The sequence below is a fragment of the Argiope bruennichi genome, chromosome 9 (genome assembly GCF_947563725.1).
Source record: "Argiope bruennichi chromosome 9, qqArgBrue1.1, whole genome shotgun sequence".
Taxonomy (NCBI): domain Eukaryota; kingdom Metazoa; phylum Arthropoda; class Arachnida; order Araneae; family Araneidae; genus Argiope; species Argiope bruennichi.
The window spans coordinates 8,353,062-8,375,761 of record NC_079159.1 but is presented as its reverse complement, the minus strand read 5'-3'; the positions used below and the strand labels follow the sequence as shown (position 1 = coordinate 8,375,761).

Sequence of the window (22,700 nt, the reverse complement as noted above, 5' to 3'; positions counted from 1 at the left end):
TATACAAAAGAAACATAAAGCTAAATGCAATAGCTGGAACCTTATTTCTGATTTATTCATAAAATGGTACTGTATCGGTTGTTTTCGTATACGAAGCATATGAAGAGAAAACATTGTAATAAAAAAAATTAGATTTCGAGATTTTGATGAATCTTCACATTTCAAAATCTTTCCTAATAGAAGAAAAAATTATTTTTGAAAATATGTCGGTCAGCGAACACAATAATTCAAAAATAAAATAATTTGATCGGCTGAAATTGATATAGGGTTTTGATAGCGAAATGGTTGATCAATGTCAAATTTTTAATTAAAACCGTCCAAGATTTGAATGTCCAGCGCTTTGTCTGTGGGAATACAAATAACTCGCCGAACTATATAAATGTTATTTAATATTCGATTTTGATATTAAAATCGCAGTTCTATATCGAATTTTAGACGAAGCCAATCAGAAGGAAGAGAACGCGAATGCCTATTCAGTATACGACGATGCCGCATTGTAGGAGTTCACAGGAAAATACAGAAGAATTTTCCCATTGGTTTCCGTTAAATTTTGAAAATGTAATTTTACGATGAATTTCTCGGTTTTAAATTATTTAATCTCATCATTAGTTATAAATATATTTGCATATCAATATATAGATGTGCAAATATACCACAGAAGTAACAAAACAAAAGTGGACTTAAAAAAAGATAATAAATTTGTATTTAGAGTTATATTGTAACGCAGAGTTATATTTGTATTTAGAGTTATATTGTAACTAATTTTATAACGCAGTAATATATTAAGAAAAGACAGCAGTTAAATACAATGGATCGAAACAAAATATTTGGAATTTTATCCAATCTTTATGCGCCTGTCTACGCATAAAGCGCATGTTTTATATTTAAATTTTATAAAAGATAAATTATTCATATGCTCATTATTTTAAGTTTCACTAAGAATGATAGTTAATGTTATATTTCTTTAGAAATAACTGCTAAGACTTGCTTCTGAAAAAGAAATAAATAAATTTTTATTTCATGAATTGGGTGAGGATTCATTACGAAACAGCTGCAATCGCGTGTACGAAGCACTTGTGAAATACATTTCTTTTGGAGCTTTATATTCAGTTTATAAAATTATTTTGTTTCGAAACACAATGGAATATCTTGGCTAAGAAATTAAAGCATTATATAATATAATCATTATTAAATTTAAATTTGTTAAATATTACTGAAGGACATAATTACTAGGCCGTTGTTTTAATCCGATAGGTGTGAAACTATGACGAAATTATACTGTAAATGTGTACAAGGGAATTATTTGGGTCTACTTAATTACTAAAAAAATAAAAAATAAACACATTTTCTCGATCAAGGCTAAAATAAAGGTGAGGCAAATATGGCACTGGCCTTGACAAATAATCGGAAAGTGGGCCAATTTTGCGGTTTTCTGGCAACAAAAAGAAAAAAAATTGCTGTATGACCTTGATCCAAAATTAAGTAAATTAAGGCTTTCTTACAATCTTTATAATTATATAAAAAAAAAATGTTTAATTCAAAATGTTTCGTTACTTTCTACCAAACTCTTGTCAAAAACTCCGATCCGAAAATTTCAAAAATCTGTGCATTTTAGATCTTTCCTAATCCAGAAACTATTTTTAGAATTATGTCAGTCAGTAGCATCATAATTCAGAGTCGTTTTTCTAAAATGGTAATATGAAATGGAAAGGGTTAGAGAGCATTAGAATATACGATTTTTATACATAAATCTTCAGGATAGATAAAATATTCGACCAGATTTGTCAATGAGAGAATCTGTATTCGAGTAATTGTATACGACAACTTGAAAATGTCATACTGCCTTTTATTTTGAAAAGTGCCGTTTTTCTTAAATCTCCAAACTACAGATCTGTACTGAACTTTGAACTAAACCGATCAAAGGAAGAGGTTCCAATTTATAAAATAAAGTATCATCATTATCTGATGATATTAGATGCCAAAATATATCCTACAAAGGAAAAAATATTAGACAAGAGAGGTATAAGCGCTCTTACTGTTTAACCTGTGTTAACTGTTATTACTGTTTCTATCACGAATGGCAAAAATTATCTCTTTGCCTCTGGCGAAAAAAAATTTTTTTTTTGGTCTATTTCAATATTTTCTCTTAGTATACTTAAAAAAAAAGGGAAATTTTCAAATCGGAGATTAAATCATCCTAGAGCAAGTTCTCTAAATGAGTTGTTAATACACTGAGTACAGGTCTCGAGATTTCTAATTTTTACCGGACCGAACGTCGTGGCCGAGTCACGAGATATCTCGTATTCATGTTTTATCGGTTAAATCGATGCATAACCAACCAGAGGCAAATATTTAGCAGATTAAGGACCTCAAAGAAATCTATAAGACATACGCCTGGGACATCACTTTTTTGGGCAAACTTGCACGTTCTAAAATCATCATAACTTTGTTATTTATGAAACAATAACAGACGAGACATGCAACGCAAGAAAACTCGTGAGTGATCCGTAATAGATGGGACGCGAAACACGAGAAAATTCATGAGCGGCCCTTAATGTCTTAAAACAAAATACTGTTGCAAAACGCGCCGAACAGCATTGCACAAGGGAATATGCTTTACTAAATATCACACTCTAAAGCCTTATTCAAATCTGTGAAATAAATAATAGTTAAAATGTAAAAAAAAAAAAAAAAAACTTATATAATAAATACATGTATAAAATATATAGTAATGTTTAAGAATTTTTTTATGTAATATAACACCAAATGCAAATTAAAAATGTGCATATATAGATTCTATTGCTTGCCAAGCATACTTTTAGAGAGTTCAAAAATGTGCGGGTCCTGGGAGCGCGTTGAGCGCCGTACGCAATGTGTTAAAAAGCCAACTCTCTAAATCCTGTTGGACACGCTGTCGTGCTCACGTGAAGAAGAGGATTCAGCTGTCTTGCCCTCGGTATGGACCCGAAAACGACTCCGTGAGAGAGCAGCAGCAGAATATCTCAATCATTTGATCAGAGAGCAATTATTTCTGAGAAGGGAGAGTGAGTGGTCACTTCAATTGTTTTGCAAGGGCGGGGTGAGCGATCAAGGATGGAGGGTCGTTCCCTTCGAGTCAGAGGTTCTTTGACCCTAACAAACAATATGAGCACTCGGGTATTGTCCACTTTTCTTTTTCCTCTTATTAAACAATTTTGTTTTTTGAAGGAAAGAATTACAAGATATCTTCCATTCTTCTTAAGCGTACAGTAGCCCCTGTCAATTGCAAAAGTGGTCTTGAGACGTCAGGACCGATACCTTCTAGGTCATGATAGGACTTCTTAAAGTCTAAAGAAGCCCTGTACTAACCCTAATATCTTAACTTGATAATTTTTATAAGGTGGATACTGCTGGCATATAAAGCACAGGGCAGACTGTTGGAGATCTAGAGCTACCAAAATCACCATGTAGGACATGCGCACTAGAAAGAGGATATTTTCAAAATTTTAATTACACTTTCAATTAAAAATTAATACACATGTTAAAACATTTTCTGAAAAACTTTGGAGCATATTTTTGCACAACAATAATTTTTATACTTCCTTAAAAAAAAAAAAAAAGATTTTCAGTGACGCAATTTTTTTTTTTTTCCTGTATAAAAATTTTATTAAAATGAAAGAAAAATTAAACTATTTTGTGGCATTACTGTTCATTAATTTAGTTGCTTCCCTGACATACAAATGCATTGTGACGATATTAAATGCTTTTTAAACATACGTTATCATTGCTCTATTATTAATAGATAATTTTAAAAAATAAAACAAAAGTAGATAAATCAAACCTAAAAATTAATTTTACGAGGTTTCTAACCAGAGATTCAAATCTTAAAATAAATAAATAAATAAAATTTTAAAAAATCGCTGACAATTCCTTTAAGCTTTAAAGACATTTTCACAATTCCGATATTGGAAAGTATACAAGGAAATTAAACATTCATTTTCTCTTTGCGTAACTTTAATCATTCAATTTCTTGGAGCATTTCTTTTTTCTTTTTTTTTGTCCAATTAGGGAAGCGAATTTTTAAAAACTCAAGGAATTCTTTATTTATTTCGAAATATATGGAAACAAAATAATTACATAACAGCAAGTGTATAAGTTGACAATAAACTTCCTTTTAAAGTGCACATGAGCCAATTTTCTCAAAAATAAGGCAAAAATTACAAATTTATATAAAAGATATACAAATATTCATCTTTTTATATAATTTCTATTTAATAGTATTCTTACTTATTTCTTAATATGTTGAATCTAAATTTCAATTTAACTTCTGAGTTGCATTTTTGTTTCCCATGTTTCTGAATCTATATAAAACGAGAACAAGCAATATCAGTTAAATTTTGAATAATCCCTTTTTGAGGCCACATAAACTTTAAATATGCTAGCATTCGTTTTTTCCTTCTTTTCTGAGAGGGGGTACCAGCTCAGATGTCAACCTCGTCATCTGACCGGGGTTCAAAATTATGAGATCCGCCCCGAAATAGCACTAGCGTTGCTTTAAAACGGGGCGTTAATATAATTCAATTCCTCCTTTTCTGCTTTCCTGTTCAGAGCGTATCGCTCATTGGTTAGGGATTTTAATAAGGAACTTTTAAAAAGCATTTAAAAATGAAGCATTGTTCTCACCCATGATGAAGGAATACAGAAATCATTTAAAGAATTCATTACCTGCTTCTTTAGCAGAAAATGCAATTCATATCAATGAATAATAAGGGGTTTATTCGCAGCTATCTGAAACAGAATTTTTAAATTTGGTCTTTATCTTAATTTGGCCTGAAAAGAAAAATTGTGTAGCTAAAGTTAGGTGGAGGGATTATTAATAATAATGAAAAAAAGTTCTATTTATTGTAATTTAATGAAACGAAACGTTTGAAGCTGATGTGAATAATTTTAACTATTTTTTAGTATCAAAGGGGGGAAAAAATCCCTAAGATTAAAGTTTTGCCGAAATTTTTGCAATTCTATCTCTAATTTATAATTATCCTACTTGGAAGGTGTGATTACAGATTAAGAAGCGATGGGATTATACAATTCGTTTTTGAATCACTAGTCTTGTGTCTAACATTTATTACTACATAATAGATTCCGTTAGTAACTACATTGTGAAATATAACTATTTGTATATTTTACTAAAAAATGTGTGTCTGCTATATTTTAATTGATGATACCAGGAAAGAAACTCTAAAATGACAGATACTATACTGAGAATTTTTAGGGAGTCCTTAACAGATCAGCTTATATCGAGTGTTGAAAAAATAAGCCTACATTTTTAAATACCACTTTATTATATATGAATCTTCAAATATAGCAAGCGATAGAGAAAAAAAAAAAAAAAAGCTGAAATTGCCTACCATTTATTCAAATGTAATAAAAGTTATGTAATTTTTTTATTACACGATTTTCAATTTCTTGGAACAAATTAAAAGTTCGTGACCAAATAAATAACTTAAAAAACGGTAACATTTTGAGCTGTTGGAAAAATGAACGATGGCAAAGTCTGTAAAGAATTATCTATTCTCCCGTTATTTATGTAATATATTCAAGCATACTACATGAATATACGGTAGCAACATGTCATTAGGTGTATTAAGTTCGAACGTATATTCCTATGTTGTGCTCTTTCTTTTTTGCGACTTTAATCTTCTATGAATTTGTATAATAAATATTGGATAATTTTGCATATTTCAGTCGAATATTTAATGGTATATAACATGAAAATACAGGGTTAACAAGAAATAATACCATCAAATACTAATTAAATAATATAATAATTAAGCTTGCACAAACTGCCATTCATTATTAAAAGATAGAAAGTTGCTTGACATAAATTATTATAAAAAAATGACGTCCTTATTGAATACCTCTCTATTGAATATTACTTCGATCAATAGCAATTTCGGAAGCAAGCAGATAAAGTTGTCAAAATACTCACTTAAAAAGAATGCAAGATATTTATATTGCATGCCATGTATTCAAGATGTTATGCACCTATGCCTACCATGATCATTTTACTACTACACTTTTCACTGATGCAGTTGCCATTTCTCGGCGTCTATTTAAATAGTTTTTCTATATTAAGTTTAATAATGATTATTTAAAATATAATCCTGAAAACATTTTTATATAATTTCCGACGCTAAAAGATTCCTTATTAATTATATATAAATTAAATCCTAATTTATTTCCAGAATTTTTTTTAATTTAGCTCGTATTAACTTCATTCTAAAATGTTCTCTTATTTCCTTATCCAATTCCACCTTTTTTATTTAATTAATGCTACTGAAGCTCAGCAAAAATACTTAAGTCAGCTGTTCTCATGCTCTGAGTGAAGGGATAAAAATATGTCAAGCTAGCGAATTCTTTTAAAATATGTCTATTTTCCCCTTACCTAAATCGACACGTGTAAAGAAATCAGTGTCAGAATCTCATAGTATGCAATCGCCGGGAAAAAATATTTCTCGCGCTTTTCGCTCTTGTGTTGTGCTGTCGATTGACGTACTTCGTCGCTTTTTGCTTGCACATAAATTATGCCCTCCGGGATGGAATAAAGCGAAATTTTAAAATTACAAAAGTGTCTTCTCTCTCTTTATATTATATTTCTCAAATATAAAATAACGATGATATTTGCATTCCTTAACTTACTATTCGTTTCTCTTCTCCGCATACAAATAATTTTAAACAAAATTCATTCGCATCTATAAAATCTTTTCACATTTTCATCCAAATTCCGCTGCTTTATCGATTTAATTTCATTTCGTTTCCATCTTTTACGCACTTCTGACAATTCTCCAAATAAAACCGTAGAAACATCCATTAGACTTTCGAATATTTATTACCAGAGCGGCCCGCCTGATAGCGAGAGAAGGTTAACTTTTTCTCACGTTATCGACTTCGAGGCAAGTCTTCATTAGGGCCAGTGAGTTGCCTACCAATTGAGTTGAGAACCGGGTTTGGTCCGAGGGAAAATGCTGCAACACAATCGAATACACACTTTACTGCAAGTCTTTGTTTCTTTTTTTCCTTCTGGAGTATTGTTTAACGCTAATGCAACAAAGTTTTAATCTCCTGCGAACTTGCTTGCCAATTGCTGGCTGGCGTTTAACTATTGTGGTTTGTTTGATGGATAGTTATTTGGTATAGAAGGGACTACATTAAAGATTCCTAGATTTTTGCTGCTTGAAATTATTAAATAAAATTTACGTTATCTTATTTTTGAACTAAATTTTTTTCAAGCAATCTTAAATATTGTCATGTATGACAAAAACAAATTATATAAAGATATATTTAGTTAGAAAATAAATTGAATACATTTGGAAAGTTTCAGTTATAAGAACTGAAATCAGAACAATATTTATAAACAAAAATACCGAAAAAACACCGCAGAATTTTCAAATTATCTAAACCTTGTGAAAGTTCTTTCTCGGGATCCTGACACATGCATTTTAAAAATCTAGCACTATGTACATCGTTGCCAGATTGCATTTCAGGTTATTTTCGGTAATTTCATGAAAGTTATTTTCTACATATGAATAAATTCTTTTCGAAAATCAAAGTTTTGCGTAAATTTTATATTACATATGTAACCTATTTTTCAAATCTCGTTCTAGAAAAAATAATTTTGTATGTGATCCAGTTTTATATCTAAATTTGATTTAATGCGCTTATTAAATTATGTCTGTTTAATTTTTGATATTTTCTAGAATTATGTGGAGATTCGTTCTAAGTACCGTTCTTTTTTGTCAGAAGAGAATCTTAAAATGTAGAATTTTCTTTCCGATATTTATACACTCTATGCTTTCGTTCCTACCTATCTAAACCTGATTTGAAATGGAAAATCTTAGCTTAAAAAAAAATTAGAATAAGCCATGCATTAATTTTTTTTTTTTTTTTTACCTCTCTGAAATCAAAACTGAAACAGAAAATTTTCTAAATCAAACCAATTTGCAATTTCGAAATTGTATAAAATTTTCTTTAATTAATAGCATAAGAAATTAAGATTTTAATCTTCAAAACATATGACAGAAAACAGCATAATCCGATAAACTGGAACTTTTGCAATGATTTCATACCAAATACACCTTTTTGACATCAAATAACATTTGTGAACAGCATTAAAAATTCGTCAGGCTGCATTTATAAACATTATTAATTACATTAAAAAATGCATGCACAATGGTTCGATATGGATTCAATTTCGTGCAGTAAACAGTTGGATATAATTTGTAGTACTGAAGGGCATGAAATTAAAAAAAAAAAAAAGGATTGATATCATGAGCCTGCTGTTTGTATCTGCAAGAATAATGGTTTATAGCAATCTGAAATTTCTAATGAATGTTCTTTTTCTCTATGATGAATATATTGTCCCAAGACCAGTGTTATATTCATCATAAGCATATAACATTGGTCTTGGGATAAATTCATAAATGAAAATCTCTCAAAAAGAATACAAGACTGGTTATCAGATAGAATATCTACTGACAAAATAGAAAATCAATTAAATAGGGGTTATCAATTGAAGCGCAATTCTGTTGTAAACAAATAACCACTTTTTTATTGATTCTATGAAGTTTAAAACTATAATTATATCTTTAGTGTATCAGAAAATCCTTATTCCTTTTGTCAGTGTATTAACAACACTTGCCGAATTATGTTATTGGCAAGTGTCGTTAATACATTGATACTGAAGTAAAATTAAAAAATACTTTTTATTCCACAAGAAAAAAATATCGCTAGCATATTTTTTTTTTCATTTATCAGAATAAGAATTATTTGATTAAGAGCAATAAAAAAGAACAATACTTATAAAGATGAGTTCACTCTGATACAAATTATTTTGCTGCTTAATTTTTTATTGTGTTCTTGGTGTTGTTTCTCTTAGAAAATCCATTTTAATAAAATAAAAAAAAAATGGAAAAAATTGTTTCACGTTGATGAGTTTTTCATTGTTCTCTCACTGAACTCCTGCTTTCCTTATTGCTACCAAGTATTTAAACCTATGCTTCAATGATTTCAAATCACCTTTATTGTATTCCTCGCAATGACACCAACAAAATTTCTATTCATCTTTCCACAGGCCACGCGCCACGCAGTTTCCTTTCCAGTCATTCTTTTCTGCCACAAAAAGACACACCATCTTTGATGGTAGCAACGCCTTCAGTATCGCATCATCAGATCTGTTTTGCGCCAAGAGTAACAAGCTATTCCAGACTTCCACTCCTTTGTTTCCGTCATTATCAGCTTTTCTGCACCACGGCGAACAAAAGGAGCGGAAAAATTTACGAAAACAATGCTGAAAAAAATTAAACAGATCTCAAGTTCGGCACCTTTGACACCTTGTCGGGGTTAGGGGTCGGTAACAGATCAAGAACAATGGGTGCTGTCTCTTGAAGACAATGCTCCAAACTTCTGGAAAGTCATAATGACCAAAATGTGTAGTTTTCGTGCTCTCTCGGGTTTGCTTTGTGAGTTCCCGTATACAAAGGGGACGTGTTTATCATAACTTTTCGGGCACAGATTCCAGTGCATATATTTTACGAAACGAGACACATAAAGGCGATTTTAAATGTCTCTGCCTCTCAGGTTTCTGAGAGTACATTCCGATTAAAACTTAGGTCATCCCGAACAATGGGCGGTAATAAGTTCTTAATCTAGAAGCTGGACAAGAAACTAAAAAATTTTTTTCTCTCTTTCTTTATCGGAAGAATGAGACAATGATCACCGGTCGTCATTTTTTTATCTTTTTTTTTTTTTTTTTTTTTTGAGGTGGTATCGAGATGCTAGGAATATTAATTATTTGGATTTGTAAGCAGGATGTTGCCATTAAGTCGAACGCCATTAAGTCGAACGAATAATATTGCATTCAAGAAATAATTTCCCCTAAATAATTTTAAAAAAATTAAAACATATCCATTATTATTTATTTCAAATGACGCAAAACCAATAGTGAAATAGTTTAATATATGAGATGAAGTCATTTCAAATATCTATCAGGAAGTATAATATACACCGATTTATTATTTTTTTAAGATTCAGGATTTTTTGGTTTGCTTAAAAGAGAAATATTATTTGGGGGGGGGGGCCTTAAAACAGAAATAAATTTTTGGGGGTTGAAAATTTCAACACCATTGTGGAGAGATTTCGTAACAAGGGTGGATAAATTATGTAAATTTTTTCAGGAATTAACATTTACCAGATTAATTTTCCTTTTTGAGGCACAAATAAAACTTGTTCTTATATATTATTTATTTTCAGCACACATACGAAAGCTCTTGATAAAAAAATGCTCAACGAGGAGGATTGAATATTTACTGAATTTATGCAGTCAGTTATTTCAGTTTGGCACATTATTTATAAAGATATCGCCAAATAATCTTTCAAACCTCAAACCTTTGTTATCTATTCAAAATATTCATATACGAATTTTCATAATTTATCGTATTGTACATTATTTTATGTTTAATTTTGCTAAATGATTTCATGTCTGCATTGCTTTTAAAAATCAGTGGTAGGTACGTGTCTTTGATACATTGAGTAAATATCTTACAATTCAATTTTTCTGTAATCAGTACAAAGGATAAGTATTGATAAGTGATGTAGTAAATGCGAGATGGAGTATTGGACGTCATACTTAACAGTCATTATAAATAAATATACGCCGATTTTCAAAACAAAATGCAATAAGGGGGACAGAAATATATCCTCTAGTTTGTGTCTTCAGTGGTCTTACACCCAGGCTCGAATTGCAATACTAAGGTTTACTATACCTTAAAGTTGACTTCATATATATATAAAAAGTAATGCCACCATTAAGATATTAACATAAAGTAGAACAAAATCGGAAATTAATATAAAATTATCGTAATTTCATTCATAACATTTTAAAAGAGTATCATTTACATCATGGTAATTATATGCCTAACAAAACTTTGGTTCCAGTAATCACAAAAGTCTTATCAGCTACAAACATAAACAATGCAGCACTATCGCCGATTTGAATACAAACACAGCGCCACGTGTGAAACCAGCAGCAATAAACGTCCCTCCACGCGAGTCGGCTCGAGACAAGAGATAGGGCGGCGCCAGCTCTGGATGTTAGTCCATAAGACATCCAATGAATATTTTGCTACAAAACAGTGGAATCCTCCGCGTAACACTGGGGCACAATAGGTTAATGTCCTTAGCAGAGAAAGGAGGTAGCCGCCTCCGTGTAAACAGCCAGTACGTACCTGCGTCTCCTTATCCACGCCGGTGATGGGGGAAGCAAGAAAAAGACGCAAGCGAGAGGGAAAAGGCAGCAAGGAAGAGGGGGGGGGGGTGTCGCTTTCTCCGAGTTTCCCACGGTCCGTTTGAGGAGGGGAGGGGCAGAAGAGCCCGGCCTTGAGGTACCAGGTGGTCAAAGTCACCGTAAGTTCCCACGCTCGCGTCACCCAAAGATGGAGGGTTTTGAGCTTTTTTTTTTTCTTAATTTTTATTCTGGATGGCGGTTTTCTTCGCGTTCTCGTTTCTGAGGAGTTTCCTCTCGTTCCCTTTCTTTTTTTTTCTTCTTTTTCTTTATCTCTCTCTCCTTTTCGTTTTCCTGCTTTTGCCCCGGGTTCACCCCTTATGGATGGTCTCTCTTATGGAAAAAAGCCTGCACGTGTTCTAATTTTAGAAAGAGAGAGCCCGGGAAAGGATTTCGGACGATGAAAACGGATCTCGGTGATGAGAAACAGAAATTGATACAAAAAAAAAAAAAAAAAAAAAAAGGCATTGGTGTTAAAAAGGGGAAACGAAAGGCCATTCGCTGCAGGCCTCTAGAGCAGCATATAAACATTAAAGAAGAAATTCGCATTTTTCGGTATATTTCACTTTGTTATCCTAACGTTGTTACAGTATCCACCAGGATATCATTTTTTTTTCGTTGTTCCATAAACCATCATGCATTGTGGAAACTATAAAGTTTATCAATGTGGATGTAAATATGAAATGATTTATTAAGTTTTCTTTGATGTTAATCTAAATGACAGGCAAGTATGGATTAAAGACAGGACCCACCGAAACATTGTAAGATTCTAGCACGAAAGAATTCCCAAAAGATTTTAATTTTTAAATAACTTTAAAAAAATGTGTTGAAAATCTTTGGAAGCTCCATTGCAACTTTAATATATTAAATGTCCAATAAAGTTACAAATATTCAAAGAGGTTAACTTTAGAATTCCGATTTAATAGTCAAAGAAAAGAGGTAAGGACTAAAAATAAACTAGAAGAAAGGTTTCACTTATTTCACACATTAAAAAATGGAATAAATGCCTGGCAGCTCCACTACAAATTCGACATACTAAATGCTCAGTAAAATTCCATATGTTTTGAAATTTCTGCTTAAATTAAATACAATGACGAGATTTGATGTTTTCAGAAGGTATACAAAGAATTTTAGACTAGGGGGACTAGATTAACACAAGCCATCCACTTTAGTCAATTAAGTCTTTCGAATGCACAAAAAGTGAATAATAGAATCTGCCTAAATTCTGTTTAATTATTTTCGTACTTGCATGGTCATAGATAATTCAAACAAATTATAAACAATATTAATGCAATTAATAACATGTTAATAAAAATTGTAATTTCATTGCACTTTGTTGTCTCTTATTAGAACAAGATGTTGAGAAATATCTTCACAATATTGTACGATAATCGAAATATCGAACAATATCGTTAAGATGTTGTAACAATATTATTGGACATTTTGTGTTAATAGAGATATTCAAACTAAATGTAAAGCTGTAATTTTGTTCCAAAAATTTATAATTCCTTCAAGGATTGATAATTGACGCATTGATAATACCAGAACATTAATCTTTTCCTCTTACCCACCGGGATCAACCATTGACCAAATTGATGAAGTTTATAACTACATGCTAAAGAGCAACTTGTTCTGAAGGATTCTTAATGGGCAAAGCAAGAGCTATTATAATATGAGTGATGGACGGAAAAAAAGATTAAATCTTGAATAATTATCGCTTTCACAGATCCAGTTAATGTGACAACCCTGATAGGAGTTGCGATCAGTTTATTCTTTCATTAGCAGCAGCAATAGGTATATGTTGTTTTCCAACAGGAATTAAAATTACTCGCGCAATGAAAAGATTTAATGTTTTCATTATGCGAATAATAGACACTAGGCATTTTGTTCAATAATTATAAGGCATAAATTATGCAGTTAGAATTACACATTTTATTTTCTCGTATATCAAAGTATACAAAAATAAAAAATTCGTTTAGTTGAACGGCTCGTTTTAAAGCAACAATAAGGCTGTTTTGAGACGGACCTCATAAATTTGAACTGTGGTTAAATGACGAGGACAACACCCGAGCTGGCAACTCCTTTCTAAACATCCGCACCACACCAGTGGGAGAACGTTTGGCCCCGACGGACTTAACGTGCACCAGACCCGCTTACACGACGGTTCTCCATTGGAATCGGATCTTGAACCTGAAACTAATCGGTTCCGAAGTCGAGTCCTTACCATCAGGCCACTGTGGCACAAAAATAAAGAATTGTAATCGTCAAAAAATTCGAATTCAAAATGTTGACAATTCTCCAGATTTCAGAACTGTCTTAATCCAAGAAAACATATTTTTGGAATTATGCCTATCTGTAAGCAAGATTATTGAAAGATGCTTTGAGCTAGACAAAAGAAATTTGCTATTTTATGTAGTTTTTGTATCTAATGTGTAGATTTCTCTAAAATTTCGAGCAAAATTCATTCACAGTCTAACCACAGGAGAACGCGATAAATAAGAAACATAAAAAGATATATAAATAAAATTTGAAACACAGCTTTAGCAAATAGATTGTAGTTTCGTATCAAAATTGGAACCAAATCCCGTCAACGGCTTGAGCATCTGTTTATGAGTAAATCTATATGCATATACTATATGCGACGATTCAAAAACGCAGTCATTTAGTTAAATGAAATTGGCGTGTGATTCGTCAATGTGGTGTCAATCTTATTTCAATCGGTGGACAGAAAGAAAGCATCCCAAATGCATATTAGTTTTTTCTTTTCACTATTAAATAAAGCACAAAACACTCGCATAAAATAAAATCTGATCGTGGAATTCGTGACTTTGCCCAAGATTTATAATTTTTATGCGCAAGGAGAAGACATAGGATGTTTTTCAGCTTTGAAGGATATTACTCTCACTGGTTTTCTTCTCCTTATTTTATAACAAATATTAAAAGAGATTGGACATCATAAAAAGCTCAAATTTATCATTTATTTTTATATCCGAGTTTTTTTATGTACCCGATATTTTTATGTAAATTATTATTACTCAGTTTATTAAGTAGCTTTATTACTTGATATTAACTAATGCTTATGCTTTTTTCTTATCCATTGATTATTATTTCCAACCGATTCTCTAGAAGCAAATAGCAAGGAAATTCTATCTGTGCAGAAATAGTTCACAATGATGCTGAATTGCATGAAGAAAAGCTATTGGAAAGAGTTGAAATGTTATGTTTCCATCGCAATAAAGATAATCCAGAGGGAAAAAAAATTAATAAGAAAATATTACTTACTTATCGGATCTGGTGGATGCCAAGCTTCAATAAGGAAATTGAAGTTACCCTAGAATGTAAAAGATAATTATTAATCTGTTGACATAAAAAATAACGCTCAACAAGATAGGAAATTTAAATATTTGCGAAAAAATAACATGGAATCATTCGCGGAACATTGTATTGCTCTCATTTATTTAATGGGAAAACATTTTGTCTGGCAAACAAATAATAAGCAATATTTAGAAATCAAAAAGTTAGAAACTCCCCTTTGAACTCTTTTTTTATATAGGAAATCAATAAATCGGCTGGTGAATTTACAAAAAGAAATGGCGGAAAGCTTTACAAAGTTTCGAGGAAACATTTCATTAGAATAATATCGCTTGGCAAGATCTGACCAAACAAGTTCACTTGGGGCACCAGGGGGGGCCTAGATAAATAGATTTATAGATTTCATGTTTGTCTGCAAATTATACCAAGAAAATTTTTTGTATGATTAAAACCATGACTTTTTAAATGTTTCGGGGTTAAAAAAAGTTTTCAGGATAACATATTCAAAGTTTTTTTTGTTTTTGCTTTTGTTGTAAATTCGTAAATTGATATATATATATAACATCAATAAATAATGAATAAAAAAAATTCGATAATATTTAATTTAGCTAGTTTTTATGATAACCCTTAAGTCAAAATAGTTCTATAACCCATTTCTCCTAAAAGATATTGAAGAAACTAAATAAAAGAGTTTGAAAATTTTCATTATTTTTATGAATTGTTGAGGTAATTCGAGAAAACATATTTATGCAACGATATCATAACGATATCATTCATCTTCTTACGCAATCATCGCACACGCCGATCCTGCCAACTTCCATAAGGATGGGTCTTCAGAAAATTAAAATTTCCATAATCATTTCTAAAAAATAATACCTAAATTGTTATCAGTTTTACCGATTGAGGTATTGTGTAGCTCACCAAGACTAATATGAATATTTGTTTTTTTGTAAGAATCCGTTTCTTTAGACTAGTGCTTTTTAATCCTTTTCTTATACAAAGATCCTTTTCTGGGAAAAAAAAAAAAATTTGATTAGTCAGACAAATTTTGAAGCGATTCTAAATTTTGGGTAGAAAATAAAAAATTGATTTAAAAATTATAAAAAATTATCTAAAAGATTCTAATGAATTGGATCGGTTAAATTATCTAAATATTCTAATAAATAATCTGAATTTTTTTTTTTTTACAAATGCTGAATTTAATAAACAAATCTTCATGTGAAACTTCACGACTTTTGATGGGTTGTTTTGTAAGACTATTTAAGATTGTACAGTTTGAGCAGCCATTCTTTAACTAGAAACACTTCATCCATAAAACAACTGAATCAAAATTTGACTCTATAGCAGTAGAATGGTATTTTAATTATTTAATTTACACTTGATTCTAAAAAATTTGGAAAATATTCATAGTCCTGAGCAAGCATTACTGACCTTTTTTATAAAGCCTTTTAAAAACATCTGAAATGCGCTTAGGAATCTGATGAATTAAGAAAGGCGATCAAAGGAAGAGCCTCATCGTTTGAATGAAAGAGATACAGAACTTCCGAGGTAAAAAAGATAATCAAAGTTGCAATTACTTTAATGATATTTTAAGAGTCTGGAAGTGAATGATTGAATTTTTTTTTTTTTTAAATTTCATTCTCATAAAAGTGGAAAATACCCTCTTAACTGATTGACATCAGCAAATGAAGAAATCTTCGCACGGCCACCGCTAATTAACACCAGCCGCGGAATTATACCCTCTCCGATGATGCTCATTTATCACCAGCAGCAGAATGTGCTTCCGAGGCTGATGACAAGTGGACATGCAGATTATTTCTCTTAATGGGTGAAGCCTGGAGCTGCCATTTCGCAGCAGTTTGGAATTTTTACATGTCAAATCTTTATGCTGTAAGATGAAGATGTATCCAGTGTAACGAGTGTGGATTAATATTAAGAAAATAAATTGTATAGCCTTCTTTGGGGAAGGTAAGAACACATTATTTGTTTCTTCCGGGTAGCATGATATGATGCACAATATTGTACGATATTATATATTAATCAATATTCCACAATATTATACAATATTGATCAATGTCATACAATATTGTACAGTGTTCGTGCGCAACTAGGGTTATCTCTGACAGTCTTTGCACAACTCACCGGCCATTTGAATGGAAGATCGAAGACCATCTTCTCCTGCTTGCTGATGTCGTAGGACGCGGTGCCGTTCTTGGAGAGGAGAGTGGTCTGCAATTCGAAGTAGGGGCAGTGGTTGCTCGGCTGCTCCTGGTAGTTCTGGATGCAGAAATGCAGGTAGACTGAACAATCGCCCGGGCAAGAGGCGTCCGCCCGAGGTGGAAGACCACTGCAACAGCCAACTCCAGTGATCTCTCGGCCGTCAGAATTCTCCAAAGACTCCAGAATCAACTCGAAGAGGGCCCCGTTACACTTTACCTGAAAGACGATCAAATCGTAAGAACAGTGCACGAAGTCATTTTATACGTATTTATTACTAAATCTTTTAAAAGAAAAATTACCACAAACTGAATAAAGCAGGCCATTCTGACTTTATAGCATAGAAAACTACATTATATATTGGTTATACAATCAGAACCAGCCATTACTATTGCTCATTGTAATTCAGATCAGTAATATAACAAGGATAAATGGTGCCTGGGGAATATCTCCCAATTCATTTTAACTAAATTAAAAATTAAAAAAAAATGGAATAAAGGCACCCGTTTTGGTGCTTCCATAGATTTATCCCGAAGGCATTTACATCTTATTTATCTATGTTCACTATACCACAGCCTGTGTGCAATTTATGATTCAAAATTAAACCAATTATAAGTCATTATACAACAGTTTATTTAGGAACAATAGTTAAATTTAAGAAATTGCAACATTAGAATTTTCTTGATATTCTGAAAAATTAGTTGCAGTCCTAAATGCATGTTTTGTGCTTGATCCCAGATCGCATAAATGTGCCGTTTGTTCTTTAAAAATTATTTATCATTCAATTAAAAGGCGCACATAAAAATATATTCTAGTAGAAACAAAATTTAGATTGTCCCAAAACTTGGCGAAATGTAATCTGGTACAACCGTAGTTCTAAACAAGGCATAGTACCTCAACTTTTTTGACTTTTTAGTATTTTAATGTGCCTTCTAAAACTCATCCAAATTTCGAGAAAGAAATACGCTGAGAAGAAAAACTTCACGTACAAGATTTGACAAGACAATATATTTTTTTGGATTGTAACGTAGTTCTGATTAAACCTCCATGTTGGTTCGGATTAAACTTAATTTTTTAAAATCACTATTTAGATACAATGTTTGCAAATAAGTTCAATTACTTTTTAAAGAAAGTGAACTGATACACTCTATATTACACGATAATAACATAATGTAATAAAAATCTGTAATCGTAAAAATAAACACTCTAAACTGCGAAAAACGCGGGATGCAAACAGAAAAGGCACCAAAAACCACCCCGCGGAAATCGCGGGATACGCAGCTGGAGGATTAAATGCAAGGCTGTAAATTAGTTTTCAAGAACTAACACAAGTTCTCTCAAGATTTCTACATGTACGTAACAAATAAAAAGTGTGCCTAGTACAAAGTTTACTCTTTTTTTATAGGCATAATTGGCTGATATCTCGTATTACCCTTGAATAGTTACAGGGCTGTTTTTATTCACCAAGTTAAAAAGAATTTTTTATATATATTCCGAGTTCTTAATTTTATTTATTTATGCTTAATTTATACTTATTTCTTAGCTTAATTTGTCAACAAATATGCTTATGAGATCAATAAAAATCCATTGCGTTCGAAAATGACCAAATTTAAGATACTATTTTAAAGCATTGGCTCTCAAATCATATATATGTTACGACCAAAGCCCGAAATCGGCCAATTCGCGTTTTGGCCAACGTTGCTGTAAACTTACCGGCCAATGTCCAACCTTTTCTTGATTTCGGGCTTTGGCCGGCCAATTCGAGAAGTGGCTTGGGATGATCGGCCAAAATAGGAAGAAAGAAATCAAGAGCCAATTGTTTTACACACTGTTAAAAATGAAGTATTTAAAAATGAGTACTTTTGTGTACTGTTTTTTTAAAGTACAATTGTTTCAGAAATGAGTTCAAATATAAGTAATACCTCTGAGCTAAAAATAAGCTTGTAATATATAAAAATATGATTTCGTGTTATTCTGTTCTCATGTTAAAGCCATAATAGAAATTATTTAGCGAACGTATATGCTGTAACAACATGATAGCGCGAAGTAGATTAGATTTGCGCTCTTCCATGACGAAATATATCTTGAGAAAATTCGTTGCGTATCGCGTATGAATACAAAGGCAAATTGAGTACTCAATTTGTCAACTACCTTGGTCTTTTTCTGCTCCATAGACCTAATGTTAAAGATCCTAGATCACATTGTCTTCAGAAATATCGCTTCAAAAAATATGAAATTAGACAAATAGCAAAGAAAAGAAGAAAGACAAATAGCAAATATAAGGGCTAATTAAAACAAATATGAAGGAAAAATAGTTTTGTTGTTAATATTTTTAAAAACATCTCTTTGTTTGCGCCATCTGTTGAATTTTACCAACAACATATCCTTATTTATATTTTATACATAAATGTCATTATATTTATTTTAATTTACTCATAATATTGTTTTTTTCCCTTGTAAAAAAGTTCGTATTTTATGAATCGATATTTCGGAAGAGAATATAATCTGGAAAATTTAGCATTAGGTCTATGGGGCAGAAGAAGACATACGATCATCCTGAAAATATTTCTTGGAATAAACGTCTCTTGTGCGAGTTAGTTTCTCGAACTTAGTGATGTCTTATGCAGCGCATTGGGCTGCAGATCGAACGGTCTGTGTTCGAATCCATCTAGATCCAACCATGTCAGTCGAGATTTCTTCTTGCAAATTTAAGTTTGCATAATTTCTGTAGATTTGAAAAAACACATACTCATATTCGAATCCCTGTACGTATTCAAAAGTGAGTACATGCATTTCTCAAATTTAAGTTTATTGTACTCGGATTGTATTATAACAACATGAAGTACTCAAGAATGAATACATTTTACTTATTTTTAAGTATTCTGTTTTAATAGTGAATTTTACTAATTTCAAATGATAAAAACTATTACGAAGTGTTAAGCATCATTTATTACAACAATACTTCCATGGTATTTCGAATTGCATAAGCTTTGATTCTTCCTACATCTACAGATATTTGTTCCGCACTTGGTATTGCAATTACATCTACTATTATCAATCACATCGGGCTTTGGCCAAGGATTCCCGGCTACTTCGCGAAATGGCCAGCCAAAGTAGAATATACAATATTAATTGCAAGTACTTCGGACTTTGGCCAAAACGCGAATTGGCCGAACTTCGGGCTTTGGAAGTAACATATATATCCCGACCTAAAGCGAGATGGTACAGAAAATGTATAATGTATAGAGGTGTTTCTTTTCTTATTAACATTTTCTCAATAGCTAGTTTTAATTGAATTTTTGAAATTTTCGCTAGTTAATTTCATTTTAGGATTGATTGAAATACAATTTTCTAGTTAAAATCAAAATGTTTTTTTTTTTTTTTTTTTTTTTTTTTTTTTTTTTTTTTTAAGAACTAGAAAACTTTTAAGCGATTTATCACAAAATCAGTACTATGTTAGTCTCCATATGCCAAATACTTTAATTGATGGATACAGGCAATATGTTCTGTAGAACTGTTAATCACCTGGTTAATATATTTAAGAATTAATAAATATTTAAAACCAAAGATTTTAAACCTATTTAAATTATAAAAATGATGTTTAAAAAGCCATATTTTAATGTAAAAATTTACTTTTTTAACCCTTTGCACTCGGAAAGATAATTCGATGCATAATTATTCATTTAATACCAGTTTATTTCACAAAAAAATAAGTATATGAAACTGATTTAAGTTGAGTTTTCCTGAAAAATGAATCTACATCTTTTTAACATTCTGTAAGTATTTTAAGAATTAAAACTAAAAAAAAAAAATAATAAAATATTAAAATGATGCACGTGTTAAGGGCGTACCGTTTTTAATAGTGACTGAAAGATGACATTCGAGTGTGAAGGGTTAAAAATGCTAGATTTTAGAATACTATGCACAAGATTTCATTGGTGCTGCGAGAATAAGCAATGACCAGGACATACGATTTTTTCGCCTCTAATCCTCATCATCATAGTAAATATCACTCGGACCTTGACTGATGTTTTCCTCACCTTTACCAGAATTGACTTTAGAAAAACAACGCAAAAACGTACAAAGGATTTGCCTCCATGATGCTGGCACTTGGAGTATATACAGGGTGTCCCTGAATTCATGGGTCAAACTTTAAGGGTAAGTAAAATGCATATAAAAAAGCATTTTCTGTATGGAAATATGGTGTTGGAAATAAAAAAGTAAGTGGGACAAGTAAGTGTAAGCAAGGCGGGAAAATGTAGTGTCTACCAGACTTCCAATTGTCTCAGGTAAAAATTTATTTACAAAACTTTCAGTTGCCGATGCAACTGTTCATGAAATACTAGGCATACTCTAAAGAGTACGCCAATCGCTTGCTAAATGCTATCAAGCCTGTATCAATGTTGGTGGTGCATTTATACACTTATTGTAATATTATACAAGTAAAGAGCTTTCTCTTGATTTTCTCAGCATTTTTTTTCAACCGAAACTTTTCTTTTTTGACCCCGCATTGCTATACAAAAAATTGCTTCTTTATTCTTATTTAAAATACCTTTAAAATTTGGCCGCCCATGAACTCATGGACATCCTGTATGTGTCGCTACAATGTACCTGTACAATCTACTTGTATTGCTACAATGCTGGGAATCTTATTCTTTTGCTTGCAACATGCGAATCTCCCATGAGAAACCGAAACTACACCACTCTGTTTGAGGGGTTAACTTTCAGAGAAAGCAGCCGCAAACCTACTCATAAATTAGTCATGCAATTTCTCCAGCTTTCGGCGGGAGAACACCGATACAAAATTGCAGTGAGATTTAAAACTCACCTCTATTTGATTAACAAGGCAATTAATATCTCCCGCATGCAACTGTAATTAAAATTTCCCTTCCCATCGTGACGCTCCCTTCACGTGCAATCCTCAGAGGTGCCGTGGGTTAATAAACACACGCACTTGCTCACTCACTCTGATCCAACAAGTGTCTTCTCATTCCTTCTGGCTGTTTTGGATCATTTCATTCTAATTGCCCGTGCAGTGTGAAGATATTTAGTGATTGTTGATCGATGGGAAAGTATCGGAAAGGGGGGGGGGAGGGATAGGAAGATGGCAAAATTATTCTGCTGAGCAGATAAGTAATGATGATCCATGGACAAATGGCAGGGTATAATTTACAAACCTCAGCGGATCGTTTTTTCATTATTACCCTTTTTGGTTAGAGACCGGTTTCGGTTCTCACGCTGTCTTTGACAATTTTCAATAACGTGAAGGAACAGGTGTAACTTCTTTTTTGTATACATTTCTTTTCCCCTTTTTTTACTTCCCCCCACTTTCGATGTCAAGAGACAAATGTAATTTATTTCCCAGTAGGACATCATAAAACTTAATTAGGAGCATTTTATGGTTGAAGATTTCATGCTTTTCTATCGAGGTTGAAATATATTGATTTTTTTTAAGAGGGGTATAATTTGTCTTTAAGTTCTTATGTAGACAGTTTGTAAATTCGGACATTGAATTTATGAACCCGATGTCTAATGAATGTTTAATCGTAGTTGGTGTTTTAAACAATTTAACTGCTCATCTACATATTTAACTGATTAATTAATGCATAACTGTAAATAGGAAGGTAACCTTTAACCGTTAGGGAAAATGTTCGTACATTCAATTAATTAATATCACTTTAATTGAATTCGAAAATTATTACATGATTGATTAAATTAAGTACAATAATTGCTGCTGAAGTTAAAATTAAGCACACTAATGAAGACAATTATAAATGGCAGAAGAGCCATTTATAAGCCACAGGAAGTTTAGCATATATTCAAAAATAAGGGTTTGATCATTTGAAAATTACGT

General features: G+C 31.8%; 1 protein-coding gene across 6 annotated transcripts in view; it reads right to left on the bottom strand.

Annotated features, from left to right (window-relative positions):
- Positions 1–22,700, bottom strand: part of LOC129984176 (delta-like protein B) — a 320,381-nt gene that overhangs the window by 23,074 nt on the left and 274,607 nt on the right. For all 6 annotated transcript variants that reach the window (XM_056093980.1, XM_056093985.1, XM_056093982.1 and 3 more), the window contains 2 exons: positions 16,772–17,065; positions 14,600–14,648 (listed from right to left, as the gene is read on the bottom strand). In XM_056093980.1, coding sequence (XP_055949955.1) covers positions 14,600–14,648; positions 16,772–17,065 — 343 coding nt within the window. The remainder of the gene's footprint in view (positions 1–14,599; positions 14,649–16,771; positions 17,066–22,700) is intronic.